At 35.1% G+C, this 14,937-nt stretch overlaps 1 protein-coding gene across 1 annotated transcript in view; it reads right to left on the bottom strand.

The window, feature by feature from the left end:
- WASHC5 (WASH complex subunit 5) overlaps positions 1-14,937 on the bottom strand; it is a 68,830-nt gene that overhangs the window by 22,056 nt on the left and 31,837 nt on the right. The window contains exons 11-20 of the mRNA XM_074265766.1: positions 14,324-14,453; positions 11,613-11,725; positions 10,946-11,112; positions 10,775-10,850; positions 8,304-8,414; positions 6,022-6,162; positions 5,026-5,106; positions 3,138-3,239; positions 2,306-2,485; positions 624-748 (exon numbers count right to left, since the gene is read on the bottom strand). Of these exons, the coding sequence (XP_074121867.1) occupies positions 624-748; positions 2,306-2,485; positions 3,138-3,239; positions 5,026-5,106; positions 6,022-6,162; positions 8,304-8,414; positions 10,775-10,850; positions 10,946-11,112; positions 11,613-11,725; positions 14,324-14,453 (1,226 nt within the window). The remainder of the gene's footprint in view (positions 1-623; positions 749-2,305; positions 2,486-3,137; positions 3,240-5,025; positions 5,107-6,021; positions 6,163-8,303; positions 8,415-10,774; positions 10,851-10,945; positions 11,113-11,612; positions 11,726-14,323; positions 14,454-14,937) is intronic.

Below are 14,937 nucleotides of genomic sequence, written 5' to 3'. Positions count from 1 at the left end.
ATTGTATAAAGGGCATCAAGGACTCTTCAGAACAAAATCCTAGTGAGCCAGTCATTGTTCATTTTGATGGGAAAAAAAAAGGAGAGACTTCAGAAAATATTGAAGAGAGTGAACAAAAGCCATCCATCACCCTGGGAAGCCCCCAGATAAATGGTGAATTTCTCAAGTATTTCTAAGTATATTTGACTAATGGTGTAAAAACAAAGGGAGATCATTCTGCAGAGCATTTTGAACAATCACAAATATTTCTGCAAGGGAATGTGATTTTTAAGGAACTTGGGAAAGCATGTAATCTAGATACATAAAACAAGGGCTTAACTATATAAAAAATATTGACAGCTATACTTATATATTATTTTATAAATTTATACATTTATATGGTGCTTTAAGGTATAAAGGGCATCAATCATAATAATATTGTGAAATAGAAGTGCTAAAAACATTATATCCAATTTACAGAAAGCAAACTGATGATTAGAGAAATTAAGTGACTTACTTATGATCACTTAATATAGGACTAATATTTGAACTTATATGTCCAAATCCAGGACTTTTTCTCATTATACCAAGAGTTTTAAATTATCCAGGGTGCTCAAGATTCAGAACAGCTCAAATATACTTACTTGGGGTCTGTAATCCTTAGTATTTCTCTGCAGAGTCGACCAATAAAAGTTACGGATTCATCAACAGGAGTGAATTTTGGTATAGGAATATGAGTAGACTGATACATGCTTTGCCAATCTTGAATCTAAAAATGAAAATCATATGCATATTTTGGATTAGGTGAGTTAGATTTTTCTTCTTGAATGGTATAAATAAATGTTCCTTTTGTTCAAAATCTTTTCCAAAGTCCAAATCAGTGTAACAGTCTGCAAAAAACATACATTATACTTTCTGTATAGACAAGGGAAAAAACCCTGCAAATTTATGTAGCCTTACAGTCTCTTATCAGATTGGGCAAGGATTAACTATTTTGGTCAGAGAAATGAAATTTTTGCTCTTTGAATATATATCTTTCTCAATATACATCCTATCTATATTCTATCCTATCTCAATATCTTTCTCAATGTGTTATATTAATTCTTGTCCTGTGGAAGTAGTTTAAATATATGCTTGTAACCATTACCCATGATAAAGTACAATTCTACTTATAGTTTAATCCTGACTTTATAATTGTTAAAACTTTAGAATAGGTTACTGGAGGATCCTGTGCAACCTAAAGTTTTTATCTAATAGCTCTAGGTAAACTCATCTTCTTCAATGGCTTCTCTCATTTCTACATGGTGATTCTCAAATAAATATCTCAGGCTTTGTCGTCTCTCCTAAATCTAAAAGTACTGGTTCAACATTCATACATCAAAGTCTTAATAAGCCAAACTCAATCTTTCTAAAATTGAAATAATGATATTCTCCCTTCTCATGACTATTCAAAATCAAATCTTGCTCCTTATTTCTTTTTTCCTATTACAGGCATCATTATTCTCTGAATCTAAATGATGATATCTCACAATGATCTTTAGATATTCCCATATTTAATGAGTTGCTGCATCTTGTTCCTTAATAATAGTAGTTGACATTTATACACAATTTTAAGGTTTTGACAGTATTTTATAAATACATTATCTCATTTGATCCTTACAATAACCGTGATAGGTTAAATACTTCACATATTATTAGCTTCATTTACAAGTGAGAAAACAAATTTGGAGAAATTTAAGTGATGATTTGCTTAAGTCATACAACTGGTAGGCCTTTAATAAATTTTACTGATTAAGATTTAAATCTGAGCTATTCCTGATTCCAACTCTTGAAGCTCTAGCCCCATATACCCTTGCCTCTCTTATGCCTTCACAATATATTTTTTGTTCTTTTTTCTTCTTCCAGTAGAATCTAGTTCGGATGATCATATATCCAGGACACCAAAAGACAAATAGTACAAATCCTTATTCGGTACATAGAGAAAGTAAGGCCCTGGGAGTTTAAAGATTTGCCCAAAGTCATATAGCACATACCCTCTAATCTAGTCCTGACTTACTAGGCAAAGGTGGAGGAGACTATTCTTTTGTCCAGTCTATCTGGCCTGGATACCATCTAGTGGACCCTGAAGATACAGCTGTTTTACAGTTACTTCCCTTCCAATTTTTCTATCAGTGCTCCCTTCCTTTTTCCCTTTCCTGACTGGATGCTAATCCTTCAATTCAGTTTTTCTAGGAAGGAATTTCTGAGTTCTTTAAGTTTATGTACATTAAGGTTCTGACATATACAAAATCTGTTCAAACAAATCATCAGCCTATAAATTAAATACCTTTGTTCTTAAGAAGTTATTGCATTCTTGCTCCACATTATAATTGATAATACGAGATACTTCTTCCTGCCAAATCTTGAGACCATAAATATTGACATAGTCCTGGATATACTCAAAAGAACGATGGAACCCATCCATGGTGGCTCCCATGTCTTTCAACTTGGGCATCAGTTCACTTGGCTATGCAAAGGAGAAAAATTAAGTCCATTAAATGGGATAGGTTGTATGTTTTACTCCGATTTATATCAACATAGAAGAAAATGTAGAGATGATGTTAAATGATTCCTTAACAAGCACGCAGAGCTAAAACAACTTTGGGAAAAGCTTCTCTAATTCTTATAGGAACAACAGTCATTAGGTGAGTAGAAAAGAATTCTGGTTTCATTCCTTTTTACTATTATACCTATGATGTAAAAGATGGTCTGAAAAAATTTAGGGAAGGCTGGCAGTTTTTATAACTTACTTTTAAGGCTAATTTAGTAAAGAAACCACTTCCTAATTTTATTATTAATCTTAAACATTTAAAACTTAATGTATTTAAAATACTTTTTGCTTGTCAATGCTGGGTCCCTTCTCTTGAGATAATGAATCACATTCCCTAAGCTAAGACAAAAGCAAGGTCCTTTAGGAATCTAAGATGTCTTTAACTATGAGTGATTTTTCTGAATTTTTATTTCAAAAGCTGAATATGGGTGGACTAAATCACAAGTGAGGGGAGGAAATAATTCTTTCTTTTTTAAAACTAGGCATTAAAATGTGAATGGATAATTTTGTTTGCATATTTTTGTGGTGCACATAGAAAAGGGACTATTTTAGACTGCACTAGTGGTACCTTGGCTCGAGGGTTAAAGATGAGTCCTTTATGAAGAGCAAGAGCAACACGTTTTACCAGTTCCTTCCTTATCCCATCTTCCAATAACTGCTTTGGGTCCACCTAAGTCAGAACCAGAAAAGTGACAAATGAGTTGGGAAAATGAAGACAAAATTTTTAAGAACTTTAATAGAAGGCAACTTCTAGAAGATCTCATAACCAAAGACTCTTAAGTTTTTTCCCTTAGCCAATTACCAATTTGGGATTTTTTTGGGGGGGAACATAGGCACACTGATAGATGATACTGTGAAGGTGCCTGCCCTCAATGAAATTTTAATTTGTTCTGAAAATGTCATAATTACTAATTTATAATTATAAATTATAAATTTTAATGATTAGATAATTACTTTAAGCGAAATCTTGGTACTGCAAGAAGGTGGCTGGAAGTAACAAAGGAAATGGATCTGAGCTTAAAGAGTAGCCTTCAGAGCAATGAACTTTTTTTTTTTTTGTCAAAGCAATGTACTTTAGGAGGAAGTCAAACCTGTATGTGGACTATCAGAGGGTATGTGTGCAGAGGACTGCTTTGAAGACTCAGCATGTTCTTTTCTCAGAAAATTACTAGTTTGTCTTTCTAATCTATGCTATGTAACTTGTAGCTATGGTTAGGGAGATAACAGAAGCAAACAATCTCCTACATTCATTAATTCTCAGGTCTAAAGGGACCTTGGAAGATATTTCTACCACTGCCTGAAAATTTCTTTTATAACAACCCCACATGCAGCCTTTGCTTTAAGATTTCTAGTCTCCCAGGAGAACCCATTTATTTCCAAGGCAGTCCTTCTACTTCAGGCAGCTCTAATTGTTTGGGAGGCTTTTCCCCTTCAGTCTGCCACGATCTGCCTCTGCAATTCTAATCCACTGTTCTCAGTTTTGACCTAAGGGGCTGGCAAGAACAAGTCTAATCAGTCTTTTAAATAATTGAGCTCAGCTCTTATGGTTCTAAGTTTTCTCTTCTCTAGACAAATTCCTTCAATGATAGTTTTCTAGTCCCCATTCCAGGTATCTTAGATATCTTCTCCTTCGTCAGAGTCTTTTGACAATTTGAACTGAGTACAATATCCCTAATGCAACCATACCAAATCAAAGTTCAGGGACACCTTGTTCTGGAGACACTTTTCTAGTCTTGCTGTTTTGCCATATCTGTCTTTTCCCACATTTTACTGCTTCCTTCTTTGTATATATTACCCTTTTCGCCAAGCACAATGCTTAAGTTATAAGAGGCACTTAATAAATATTTACTGATGGATTGTGAATGGATTGCACTTCCTCCCCCTCTCCTGACCCTGCACTGAACTTTAAACTTTCATGAAGGCATGGACTATACCTTGATTAAGTGTCTATGCCATATGTTGTATAAGATAGTCATTCAATAAATGATTACGAAATGAATAAATCAGTGGAAACCTTATGTTTTGGAAAGTAACAACATCTATTCAGCATAATGTAGAAGTCATTATTATTCTTCAATGTAAGAGACGAGATATTTTCTTTTTGCAGAGATTTTACAAAAAAGTTACTCCAATATCCAGAGAGCTTCTGAAGTAATACATGATGCTATTTTCTATACATATATAGACGACCAAGTTTAAGCAAGTTACAAAACAAAGCTTTACTGTCCCTTTTCATTGTCAACATACAAAGAAAATCATGAACAAGATCCCACAATGATCCTAATTTCCTAATTTCCAATCTTGAAGACACACAGAAGTGTTAAAATAGCAAATTGAGCCATTGCACAAAGAACGGAATGGGCCATACTCTGCAAGTTGTGACAGTTTTCTCTTCCTGGGCAAGTAGATGGAAAGACTGTGAAGATAAGAAAGAGCCTTCAAGAGGTTATTATTACCTTGATAATACCAACCAAAGTAGTTTTCATCATTAAGATGCCTTCAGTAAAAATGGAAATAGCATGGGTAAGCTTGGCGACCTTTAATGGAAAGAAACAAGATAAATAAGAGAAGCCATTTTTTTCCAGAAAGCAAAAGAAACACCAATGATCAGCTGAGGGTCTGAAGTAAACAGTGAGGTGGGTGCCTTTCTCTTTGGCCTTTGGCTGAACTGACAAAAACAAGGTCAGACTGGATACAGGACTGGTTTGACCATCTATTGTTTGAATGTGATGAGAACATTTCACTTCTCTGGGTCTTGGTTCTTCTTCCATAAAGAGAGAACTGTACTGGAAAATGCTCTTTTCCTTTTAGGTCTTCTAACTTCTTCTCTGAACATAAAAGCAACTTAATAAAAAAGGAAGGTGTGGGGATTCTGTCTCAAATGCTGACATTTGACCAAGCTCTTAGATTTAGAGATGAGTAATTGAGTTTTCAATGAATTAATGTGAATACTTAACAAGAATCATAGTTTCATTCCCAACATTCATCTAGTTTTTAAAACCTTTGGTCTGATTCTAGATAGGAAAAAAACAACAAAAAAAAAAACAGTCTTTGAAGCAGTACAGACTGGACCATCTATTTACCCTTCAGAGAATATTTAAGTTGAAGAAGAATTTAGTAATCCTCTATAAGGAAAGCTCATGTAGAGGACTGTGATGAGCTATGGCCAGCCTCCACTGATAACTGAATAGAAGCAAAGGAGCTTAAAACCAACTCTGAGAAAACTGGGTAATAATAATAAGATGAAGGTTTTCCCTAGGCTGGGGCTGTGAGATCATGCAAAGGGTTGGCTGGGGGATGGGGAGAAATCTCTCTTCTTGAAGATCTTTAGAATCAAGATGGATTTTCATGTGTATGTGATAGAGGGTTAAAATCCCATTGGATGGCAGGGGGATGATATTATAAAATCTGGTCCTGAACACAAAATGCGAAACTTTGAATGTCAAACGCACCTCATAGCGTGGGCCCAATTGAGCATAGTCTCTTAGCTTGTCTTTGTCTAGCCGGGTAGGCACTTCAATGATATCATGAGTTTGAAGCTTTATGATCTTCAGAAGAGAAGTAAACATACTTTCTGGAATAATTTGCAAAACCTTTAAAGAAGAAATAAAGGGGAAAAAAGCTTTTAAGTGGATAGCCCTGGTCATATAATATCTTTATTAAGATGAAAGGAGGGCTATCTGCCATAAATTTCCTCTTATCCCCAACTTCTCAAACTCCATTTCCTGTCCCTCCAAATGAGGGAGTTTCCCCAGAGGGCTGTCCTGGGCCTGCCCACTTCTCTCCTTCCACATACCCTTTTCCAGGATCTTTCATGAGCATAAGTATCACTTTTATGTAGATAACTTCCAAATCTAGATAGCCACCCTTCATCTTTTCTGAATTTCAGTTGGGCTTCCCTCCACTGTCATATCTTTCCCTTCTTTACTTTTGTCTCTGAGGAAGAGATGGCTCTTTCTTTTCGTAAAATCAATCTGCCTGTGCCTTGAATCATCTCTCCTCCCATTTCTTCCACTGCTGACTATCTCTCACATCTCTCACATATATTCAAACTCTCTTTTTCTAATATCAATCACTCACTATATACTTGTTCTTTCATCAATATCTACAAACATGTACTGATTTATCTATCCAGCCTTTAAAAAACCCCACGTGATCCTATCCATCTTTTCAAACTATAATTGTAAATCTCTCCTTCCTTTCACTGCTAAATTTATAGAAACATCTTCTTCTGCTATCCTCTCTTCTTTGCCACCCACTCACTTCTCAAATCTTTGAAATTTTGTTTCCGACTCCTTTTGTTGTCCATAACCTCTCTCTCTTCAAGCTAGTAAATGACCTCTTAAATCTGCTGATTATCTGTTGAATGTGAGGATCTTTTCTCAATTCTTATTGTCCTGGACATTTTGACATTTCAGTTACTGATCCCCTCTCTCTGTCCCACCCTTCTTCATTAGCCCTTTTCTTCTACAATGATGCTCAGTCTGGGTTCTCCACCTATTTTTTTGACTGTTCCTTCTCAAGCTCCATTTCCTATCCCTAATGAGGGAATTTTCCCCAGAGGGCTGTCCTGGGCCTGCCCACTTTTCTTCTTCCATATACCCTTTCCCAGGACCTTGAACCTTCCATGAGCATAAGTATCATTTTTATGTAGATAACTTCCAAATCTAGATAGCCACCTTTCATCTTTTCTGAATTTCAGTTGGGTATCATCAAATGCTGCTCTAATTCACTCTTTTCCAGCTACACTGGTTTACAAACTATCCCCCAAATTAAATACTCCATTTCCTGCTTTCCACAATCCCACAAGACATTTGTTCTTTGGGATATTCCCCATCATTATCCTCTCAGAATCCTTATGTTTCAACAAAGTTCAATTAAGTTACCATCAACTCTATAAATCCTGCCCTGATTTCCTCCCTCCCTGACCCAGATATTAACAATCTCTCTACCCTCAATTTTCCCTGTAATATATTTGTTTGTATCCAATTTATAATTCCCCAATAAAAATTAAGCTGCTTGAGGGCAGCCAATCAGTCAATAAACGTATTTATTAAACACTGGGGATACAAAGAAAGGCAAACACATAGTCCCTTACCCTCAAACATTCTAACAGGATGACAACATGCCACATGTGTATAAAGTAGATACAATGTAAATGAGGGATAATACAACATTTTGAGCAAAGGGATGCAGTGGAAAGTCTAAGACTGTTTTAGGAGAAGGATGTGCAGGGCTGTTGCTTGGAGTCCAGATAATACAAAGTGGAGGAATTTGAGATCAAGTTGAAAAGGAAGGTTGGAGACAAATGGGGAAGCATAAGGGAGGAGGGATAAGTAGGATCTTAGAGATGAGTCAGAATCAGAGATTGAGAACCGGAAAGGGACTCTGAAGCCAATTTGTCTTCCTTCCTCATTTTGCAGATAAAGCAATGGGCAGCCCAAGGAGGTATAAGGCAATATAGGCAGTAAACATCTAAAGTGGCAACTGAACCCAGGTTCTCTACAGGGCCAGTGTTTTCTCTACTCTGCCTAATACATTTTAGCCACTGAAAGTTTATGAATAGGGAACAAAGCAATTGTTGTCATGCCACTCCAAAAAAAAAAAAAAAAAAAATCACTGTGCTTCAAGAAGAATAGACTCTGGCTTATTTTTACAGGGTATTTTTCACTCACTTAATAATCACAATGGTTATTATATAACAAAAACAAAGTACAGAATAGTAACTTCTTACCTTTCTTACGTAGGAAACCAACTCTCCAGAATAATACTGGGATACACTGAGAAGGTCAGGACTATTTGCCTGATTGATGCGAAGCAGGGGCAAGTCAAGGGCAGAAGCAAGCTGAAAAGAAAGGAAGATCACAAATAAGGAAACTGAGGCTGGAAGAGATTAAGTGAGTGCCTTGCTCAGTAAATGTCTGAGGTAGGACTTGAACTCAACTCTGTGGATTCCAAGTCTGCATTATATCTACCACACTGCCTAGCTGTTCCAGTTATCCAGCCTCTGAATTTTTTTTTTTTTTTTTTTTTTTTTTTTAATCATTTTAACCTATGGCTAGTGGGGTAATGGGAAGGAATCTCCAGAAAAATCAGCTTCTCCAAAATAAATGTTCCTTTCCTCTAGTGCACTAGTTATGATGCATTTAGCCTACCAAGACATGAGTATGCAAAGTTAAACATAAAGATTAGGTACAATTTCCAGATCAAAGAGAAAATGGAATTGAGAGAGGAATAGCGATGGATACTTAGAGAGAAAAAAAGTTTAAGCTGTGGGGAGGGAAGGGGGAGAGGGGGAGGAGGATCTGAACTCAAGAATAATAAGGACAAAGGTTGAAAGAAGAATAGAAGAATGGATCAACAGTGGCAGGCTGGGAGCCATAGAGAAATGGGCAGGTTTAGGATTGTCTTGTCAGGGAACTGGGTGTGCCAAGACTACTATACTTTGAGGGTGCCCATAGACTATAGTCTACAGGAGAAAGATCCTTTAATAGACAGGGGAGGAAAGACTTCTCTAGTCTTTCCCAACTTATCTGAATTAATTACAAAGTCGAGATTGGCCAAAAAGTTATATAAACAATCTTATCCCCAGCCAAACCAAAAAACATTACATCTTAAATAAATTCTCTTCATATTTTTGAATGAATTGAAAAGGAATTTTTCCAATTTTAGTTTTATAAAGACAGTTAGTTATAAGGAGTACCAAAGGGCTGTGTGAGTTATATGATTGTATCTATTATAATTTGAAATAATAGGTTGAATTTTGTATTTTTGTTGCAAAGGCATTCAACTTTCACAGAGTTACATTTTAAGGAAATACATTTATAGAATTGGGAATTTAGATACACTAGACAAACTTATATCTTGGTATCAATGCTACTGATTTTCAGCTGCTTAGATATGAAAGGAGAAGGAGATTTTTCATTTTCTTAAGTTCTGAGCCCATCTTCTTCCCTTTTCTCCTCTCAAAAAAAATTGAAATGATAAAAGAACTTAGTGACAATGAAAACAAAATAAAAAAATGCAGACAATCAACGAATATAAGATTATGTGCCTATACAATCTCTAAAATCTTCTAAGTACCAAAGCTGGTTTAGGGAAATAGTTTTATTATGCTCCATTTAAATATAAATTAAAATGTTTTAATTTTCTAGCTCTCTAAGAATCACATCCTCTGTAAATACAGAATCATCATTAGAATATAGTTTTTCTTCAAAAGTAAAGTGAATTTGAAAAAAATTATCAATTTTATGATGAATATGATTTTTGCAATGTAGCATGCAAATCCATGACCATATCATGGATCTTATGAGAGGATTTGTGCTTATGAAAGTCTTTCAATTCCTAAATCTATGGTTCTGTGTTTCAAAAGAGTGGAAGCAGGATAGCTGAAAATGTCTCTCTCAACAGCAGATGGCAAGGGACGTGTTCTGCCAGCAGTAAGAGTGAGTCCTGAGCGGCAAAGAGGGGTTAAATGCTATTTAATGATGGCAGATAAAAGCTGACAGAGATTATTCTTTTTTTTTTTTTTTTTCTAAATCAAATTTTCTTTTTTCTTTTTAGAATTTAAAAAATTTTGAGTTCCAAATTCTACCATTTTTTCCTTCTTCCTCTCCCTACCCTGAGACAGTAAGCAATCAGATCATCCTTCTATCTTTGGGGAAAACTAAGCTAACCCTAAGGTTTATAAGCCAAAGAACCATAGTTCCAGTATTTATATATTGAAAACCCTAACTCTGTTAACATGTAACTCTTGAACATAAAACAGCTTAAATAAACTCCTGGATCTAAGATAAAACTTAATTTAAAAAAATTTTTTTTTTTTTTTTTTTTAGTTATTAGGAATAACAAGACAAAGAATTCTGATAGAAATTTAGAGAAAGTGACTAAAAATTAGAATATTTCATAAACTAAAGTAATTAATTTAAATCTAAATAAATAATAAAGTACCATTTACTGATATTTAATAACACATTATAAATCAAATACATTTCCTAAGGAATTCTCCTAAAAATTCCTAAGGAATTTTTGTATGCTAATTTAAGCAATAAATATGTCTTGTGAAACCACCTCTGGTGGAAAAACTGTTAATTTGGAATCTAAAAAAAGAAGGTTCAACACAACTGAATTTTTAAAGAGGAAGAAATTTAAGGCTAGTGAATTAATAAGGTTAATTAATGAGCTGCTCACCTTGGTTCTGCTTACCTTTAAGAATGTAGCTCGAAGTTTAGTGACCATGGAAGGGTTAACCTTTATGCTTTCTTGCATGATGAAGGTGAAACTGAAAAGAATTACAAAGTAATGAGACCATCTGTCAGGCTCTTCAGCCAAAAAGTTGTTCAGATGTCTTGTTAACAGAGAAGGAATTCATATTACCTGTCAATTAACTGCCAGGCAAAGGAAAGATCACCAATTATCTGCATAGTGATCAAGACCTCCTCTTTAATGTTAATCGTTCTTATCATTTGATGGAGAAACTTCCGTGTGTCAGCAAGAAACTGACACACTTGCAGATTGGACTCCAGTTGGTGAAATTCTTGAACCTGAGTGACGGAAATAAACTTAACATTAACTTTCCTAAAAATGATGAATGCTTTCTTCTGGGCTGATTTTCCTGTAAAACAAATTTAAATATAAACTCCATAACTTATGATGGTAACAGTCTCTTAATAAGATCTATTTGGTAATATATTTAAAATTATGATTTTAGAAATCATTACATCAGCAAAGTTATAAAATGATGAATAAGTGCTGACATGGGCACCTAGATAGAAATAGTCTCTTAATCACTAATTGTGCAGCAGGCACAAATACATAAACCAAACATTCTGCCATTTTTATAATCTCATTTAATTTAGGAAGGAAAACTTCTTAATTTCTGAAGACTTCTACGATTGTTAATAAAAGATAAACCCTGGTTTATATTTAGGATGCTGGTACTTATCTGTTATTAAATTTAATAATAATGAATAAAACAAAAGAATTGGTTTATGTATAAAAGGCATGGTATTTGCACAGTTGTCCTGCAAAGACTTTTCCTTACCTCTTCTAATGCCTGTATTAACTGCACAGTTTTTCTGCCTGCAGCAGTGGAATCGTCATAATTTAAAGACAAGATCTGCTTTGAGATTTCTCGGAACCAAGCTTGTAGATTTTCTGATAATAAGTAAACAAAAGAAAAATTGCTGAAAATGTGTAATTCCTTTAACTGCAACATGTTGAAATATTCTTCAGTTTAAACTCAATTCAGTTCACGATTAAGCATTTACTATATACTCAGCACTAGGCATTCACATTTATGAAATAATTACATAGTATGGTTCTTACCCTCAATGAGATTTATATTCAAGTAAAATTTGAAGAATACATTAATTACCTAAAGATATGATTTCCACAATGTATGGTACACCCAGAAAATAAATGATATGAGAAGGAGAGACAGGGGAAAAATTAGAGGGGCAGAGTTGTCAGGGGTAGCTTTATAGAGGAGATGTAAGTTGACTGATGCCATGAAATCTAGATCAGATTTGTAAAGATGGAGAAATAGATGATGAAGAGCAGTCTAGATGGAAGCCACAATAAGGGAGAGGCAGAATGACAGTGACATCTTTTAGGAGGAAACAGTGTAGGTAATACAGAGAGATTATGTGGTCAGGTTGGAACAAGGTCAGGCTAGGTGATGTCTGAGGTCCCCTTTCTATTCAAATTTTATAGTGAGTCATCACTCATGGGACAAATCTAGATGTGGAGAATGTGATATAGTAAAATAAAACTTCTTTTTTATGTTCTGATTTTTTTAAGGCATATCTTCAAAGTGCTTTCCTTATAATTATCATATAATTTGCATTCTACACTGTTTAAAACATTGACAAACTATTTCAGAGTTAGCAGCTACCATTTTAAAGATTCAATAGAAGATGCTAAATCCCTTTTATGGTTAGCCTGCCAGTCAAAGACATACTATCCTTGTCACATCTAATTCCTTTTAGGTTGTTAACTTCCTCTCAAAATAAGACAAGTATGTATATCCCATCTCATGGAATCTTTTAGGAATAGCCTTCCAGTCAATGGCATAATTCCACCTTGTGTACATTCCCTTAAATGGCATCTTCATTTAGTTTCTGTTAGGGAAATTGTCTTCCCCCTTGTTTACTAAATTTCCTTGCTAAAAAACCCAACAACAACAAAAACCAAAACCCTTATGGATTTGGTTCTAGTAGGGTAATAAAATCTTTGCCCTTGGGGGAAAAAAGATTCAACAGAGGACTAGAGTTTTCTTACGGCAAGGAAAAGAATATGTCACATTGACATTATAGATAGGTTAGCCTTGAATACTACTGGAAATACAAGAGAATAGGAACTGAAAGAATAATCAGCTTGGGGGCAGCTGGGTGGCGCAGTGGATAGAGCACCAGCCTTGAATTCAGGAAGACCTGAGTTCAAATATGGTCTCAGACACTTAACACTTCCCAGCTGTGTGACCCTGGGCAAGTCACTTAACTCCAGCCTCAGAAAAAAAGAAAAGGAAAAAAAAAAGAATAATCAGCTTGGCTCTGTTAAAAATAAACACACACACACACACACACACACACACACACACACAACTTGTGTGTGCTCTGCTGGATTAAAATACAAGGTATTAGTAAGCACTTTTCTAAATAATGTAAAGTAAGATTGCTTTTTTTTTTTTTTTTAAACAAATTAGGGGTTGACTCTTATGACCTATAAAGTCCTGTAAAAGGAAATAAAACTGAATTATTAGAACTCCTACTAATCATCTAAAAGAGTAATTCTAAGTTGAAAGTCCTATAAAATGGGCATAAATATATCATACATACTGACTGTAAAAAAGGCTCTCATATACTACAGAAACACATATAGAGCACTTAAAAATATAATTCCCAGGGGCAGCTAGGTGGCGCAGTAGATAGAGCACCAGCCTTGAATTCAGGAGGACCCAAATTCAAATCTGATCTCAGACACTTAATAATTCTTAGCTGTGTGACCCTTGGCAAGTCACTTAACCCCAGCCTCAGGGGGGGGGGAAATATATATATATATATATCTATATAATTCTCCGGGACCATAACTTTGGTATGAAACATATGCTGACTTTAAGGTAAAAGACTTAACATCTGAAAGAACAAATATTTCTTCAAGAGTGGCCCAGATATCTATGGAAAGCTATACTGAGAAGTTTTATGGATACTTTTTTTTTTTTCCTAGATATATTTTGCTGAGGTAAGCAAAGGGTCTCATAATCAATCCATTGACTATTTTTGCTCAGTTTTGGGAATATTCTTTTTAAAAAAGTCTTCAGTCCCTTTTTTGTCCTAATGCAGACTGCTCATATGTGAAGATAAACTGTCTAATGGGCAAGGCAAAAGTGGTGAAATCTGAAATTTGAGAATCATTCAATATTTATGGAATTTTATGTCAGATGTTGTATGTGGAATGAATGAATTGTGAAGGGATTAAAGACAAGAACTGCTTGTAATCCTTTTTTGTGACCAAATAGGTTAACAAATCAAGAGAAATGATGGCATGAAATTGCTATTTGAAGATATAGCCAAGAGCTGATCAGCAAAAATAAAAAAAACAAAAAAAAACCCCAAAAAAACCACCCACCCACCCACACACAAACCCAAAAAACCCCAAAAAAGCAAAGGGGTTGCTGTCTTCCCAGCTCTCTAGTACTCACGTTATTCTCACATATATATCAAATGCACCAACATTCTCTTCTTAAACAATTACCATTTTTCTCCACTCTTGTTAGAGGCTTTACTCCTGAAAAGACATCAGCAAGTTCCATCATTCTCTCAGAGCCTTCTTTCTTATGATGTTCCCATTTGGCTTGCTTTTCTGAAAGCATCTGCTTGAACATCTGGCGAGAATGTTAGAAAAGTCATTTGTAGTTAAAAGAAAACTAATATTAAATGCTTTATTGACAGTCTTGAATGAAACTCACATTTTAATTGGAAAAATGTTCCCAAAATAGCCCAACTTAAGCCGTTTTTATTCCAGAGACAGACCAGTGCAGCAGAAAGCTTAGCAGGCTGGGAGCTAGGGAATCTGCTGTGGCAGATGAGTTCCTGTCTAGGATCTGACTTTCTCGGCCCAAGTGTCCTAAGGCAAATCACCTGATCCCTTTAGACCTCAGTTTCCTCCTCTATGAAGTAGAAACTATGAGTGTAGAATTATAGCTTCTCCGAAGTTTTTTCTAACTTTAAAATTGCTTAATTGTATCTTTCCCTTTGTTAGCAAAAGCTAATCATCTGAAGAAAACTCCTGTGGGAGTAGGAAGAAAGACCCTAGGGCAGAATGAACCTTGCTTGGTATCCTAGGAAGGTCTTTATGATCTGGCAGGA

This window comes from Sminthopsis crassicaudata, chromosome 1 (assembly GCF_048593235.1).
Source record: "Sminthopsis crassicaudata isolate SCR6 chromosome 1, ASM4859323v1, whole genome shotgun sequence".
In the NCBI taxonomy this organism is placed as follows: Eukaryota; Metazoa; Chordata; class Mammalia; order Dasyuromorphia; family Dasyuridae; genus Sminthopsis; species Sminthopsis crassicaudata.
The sequence above is the reverse complement of the archived record's forward strand: the minus strand, read 5'-3'. Positions and strand labels throughout refer to the sequence as shown.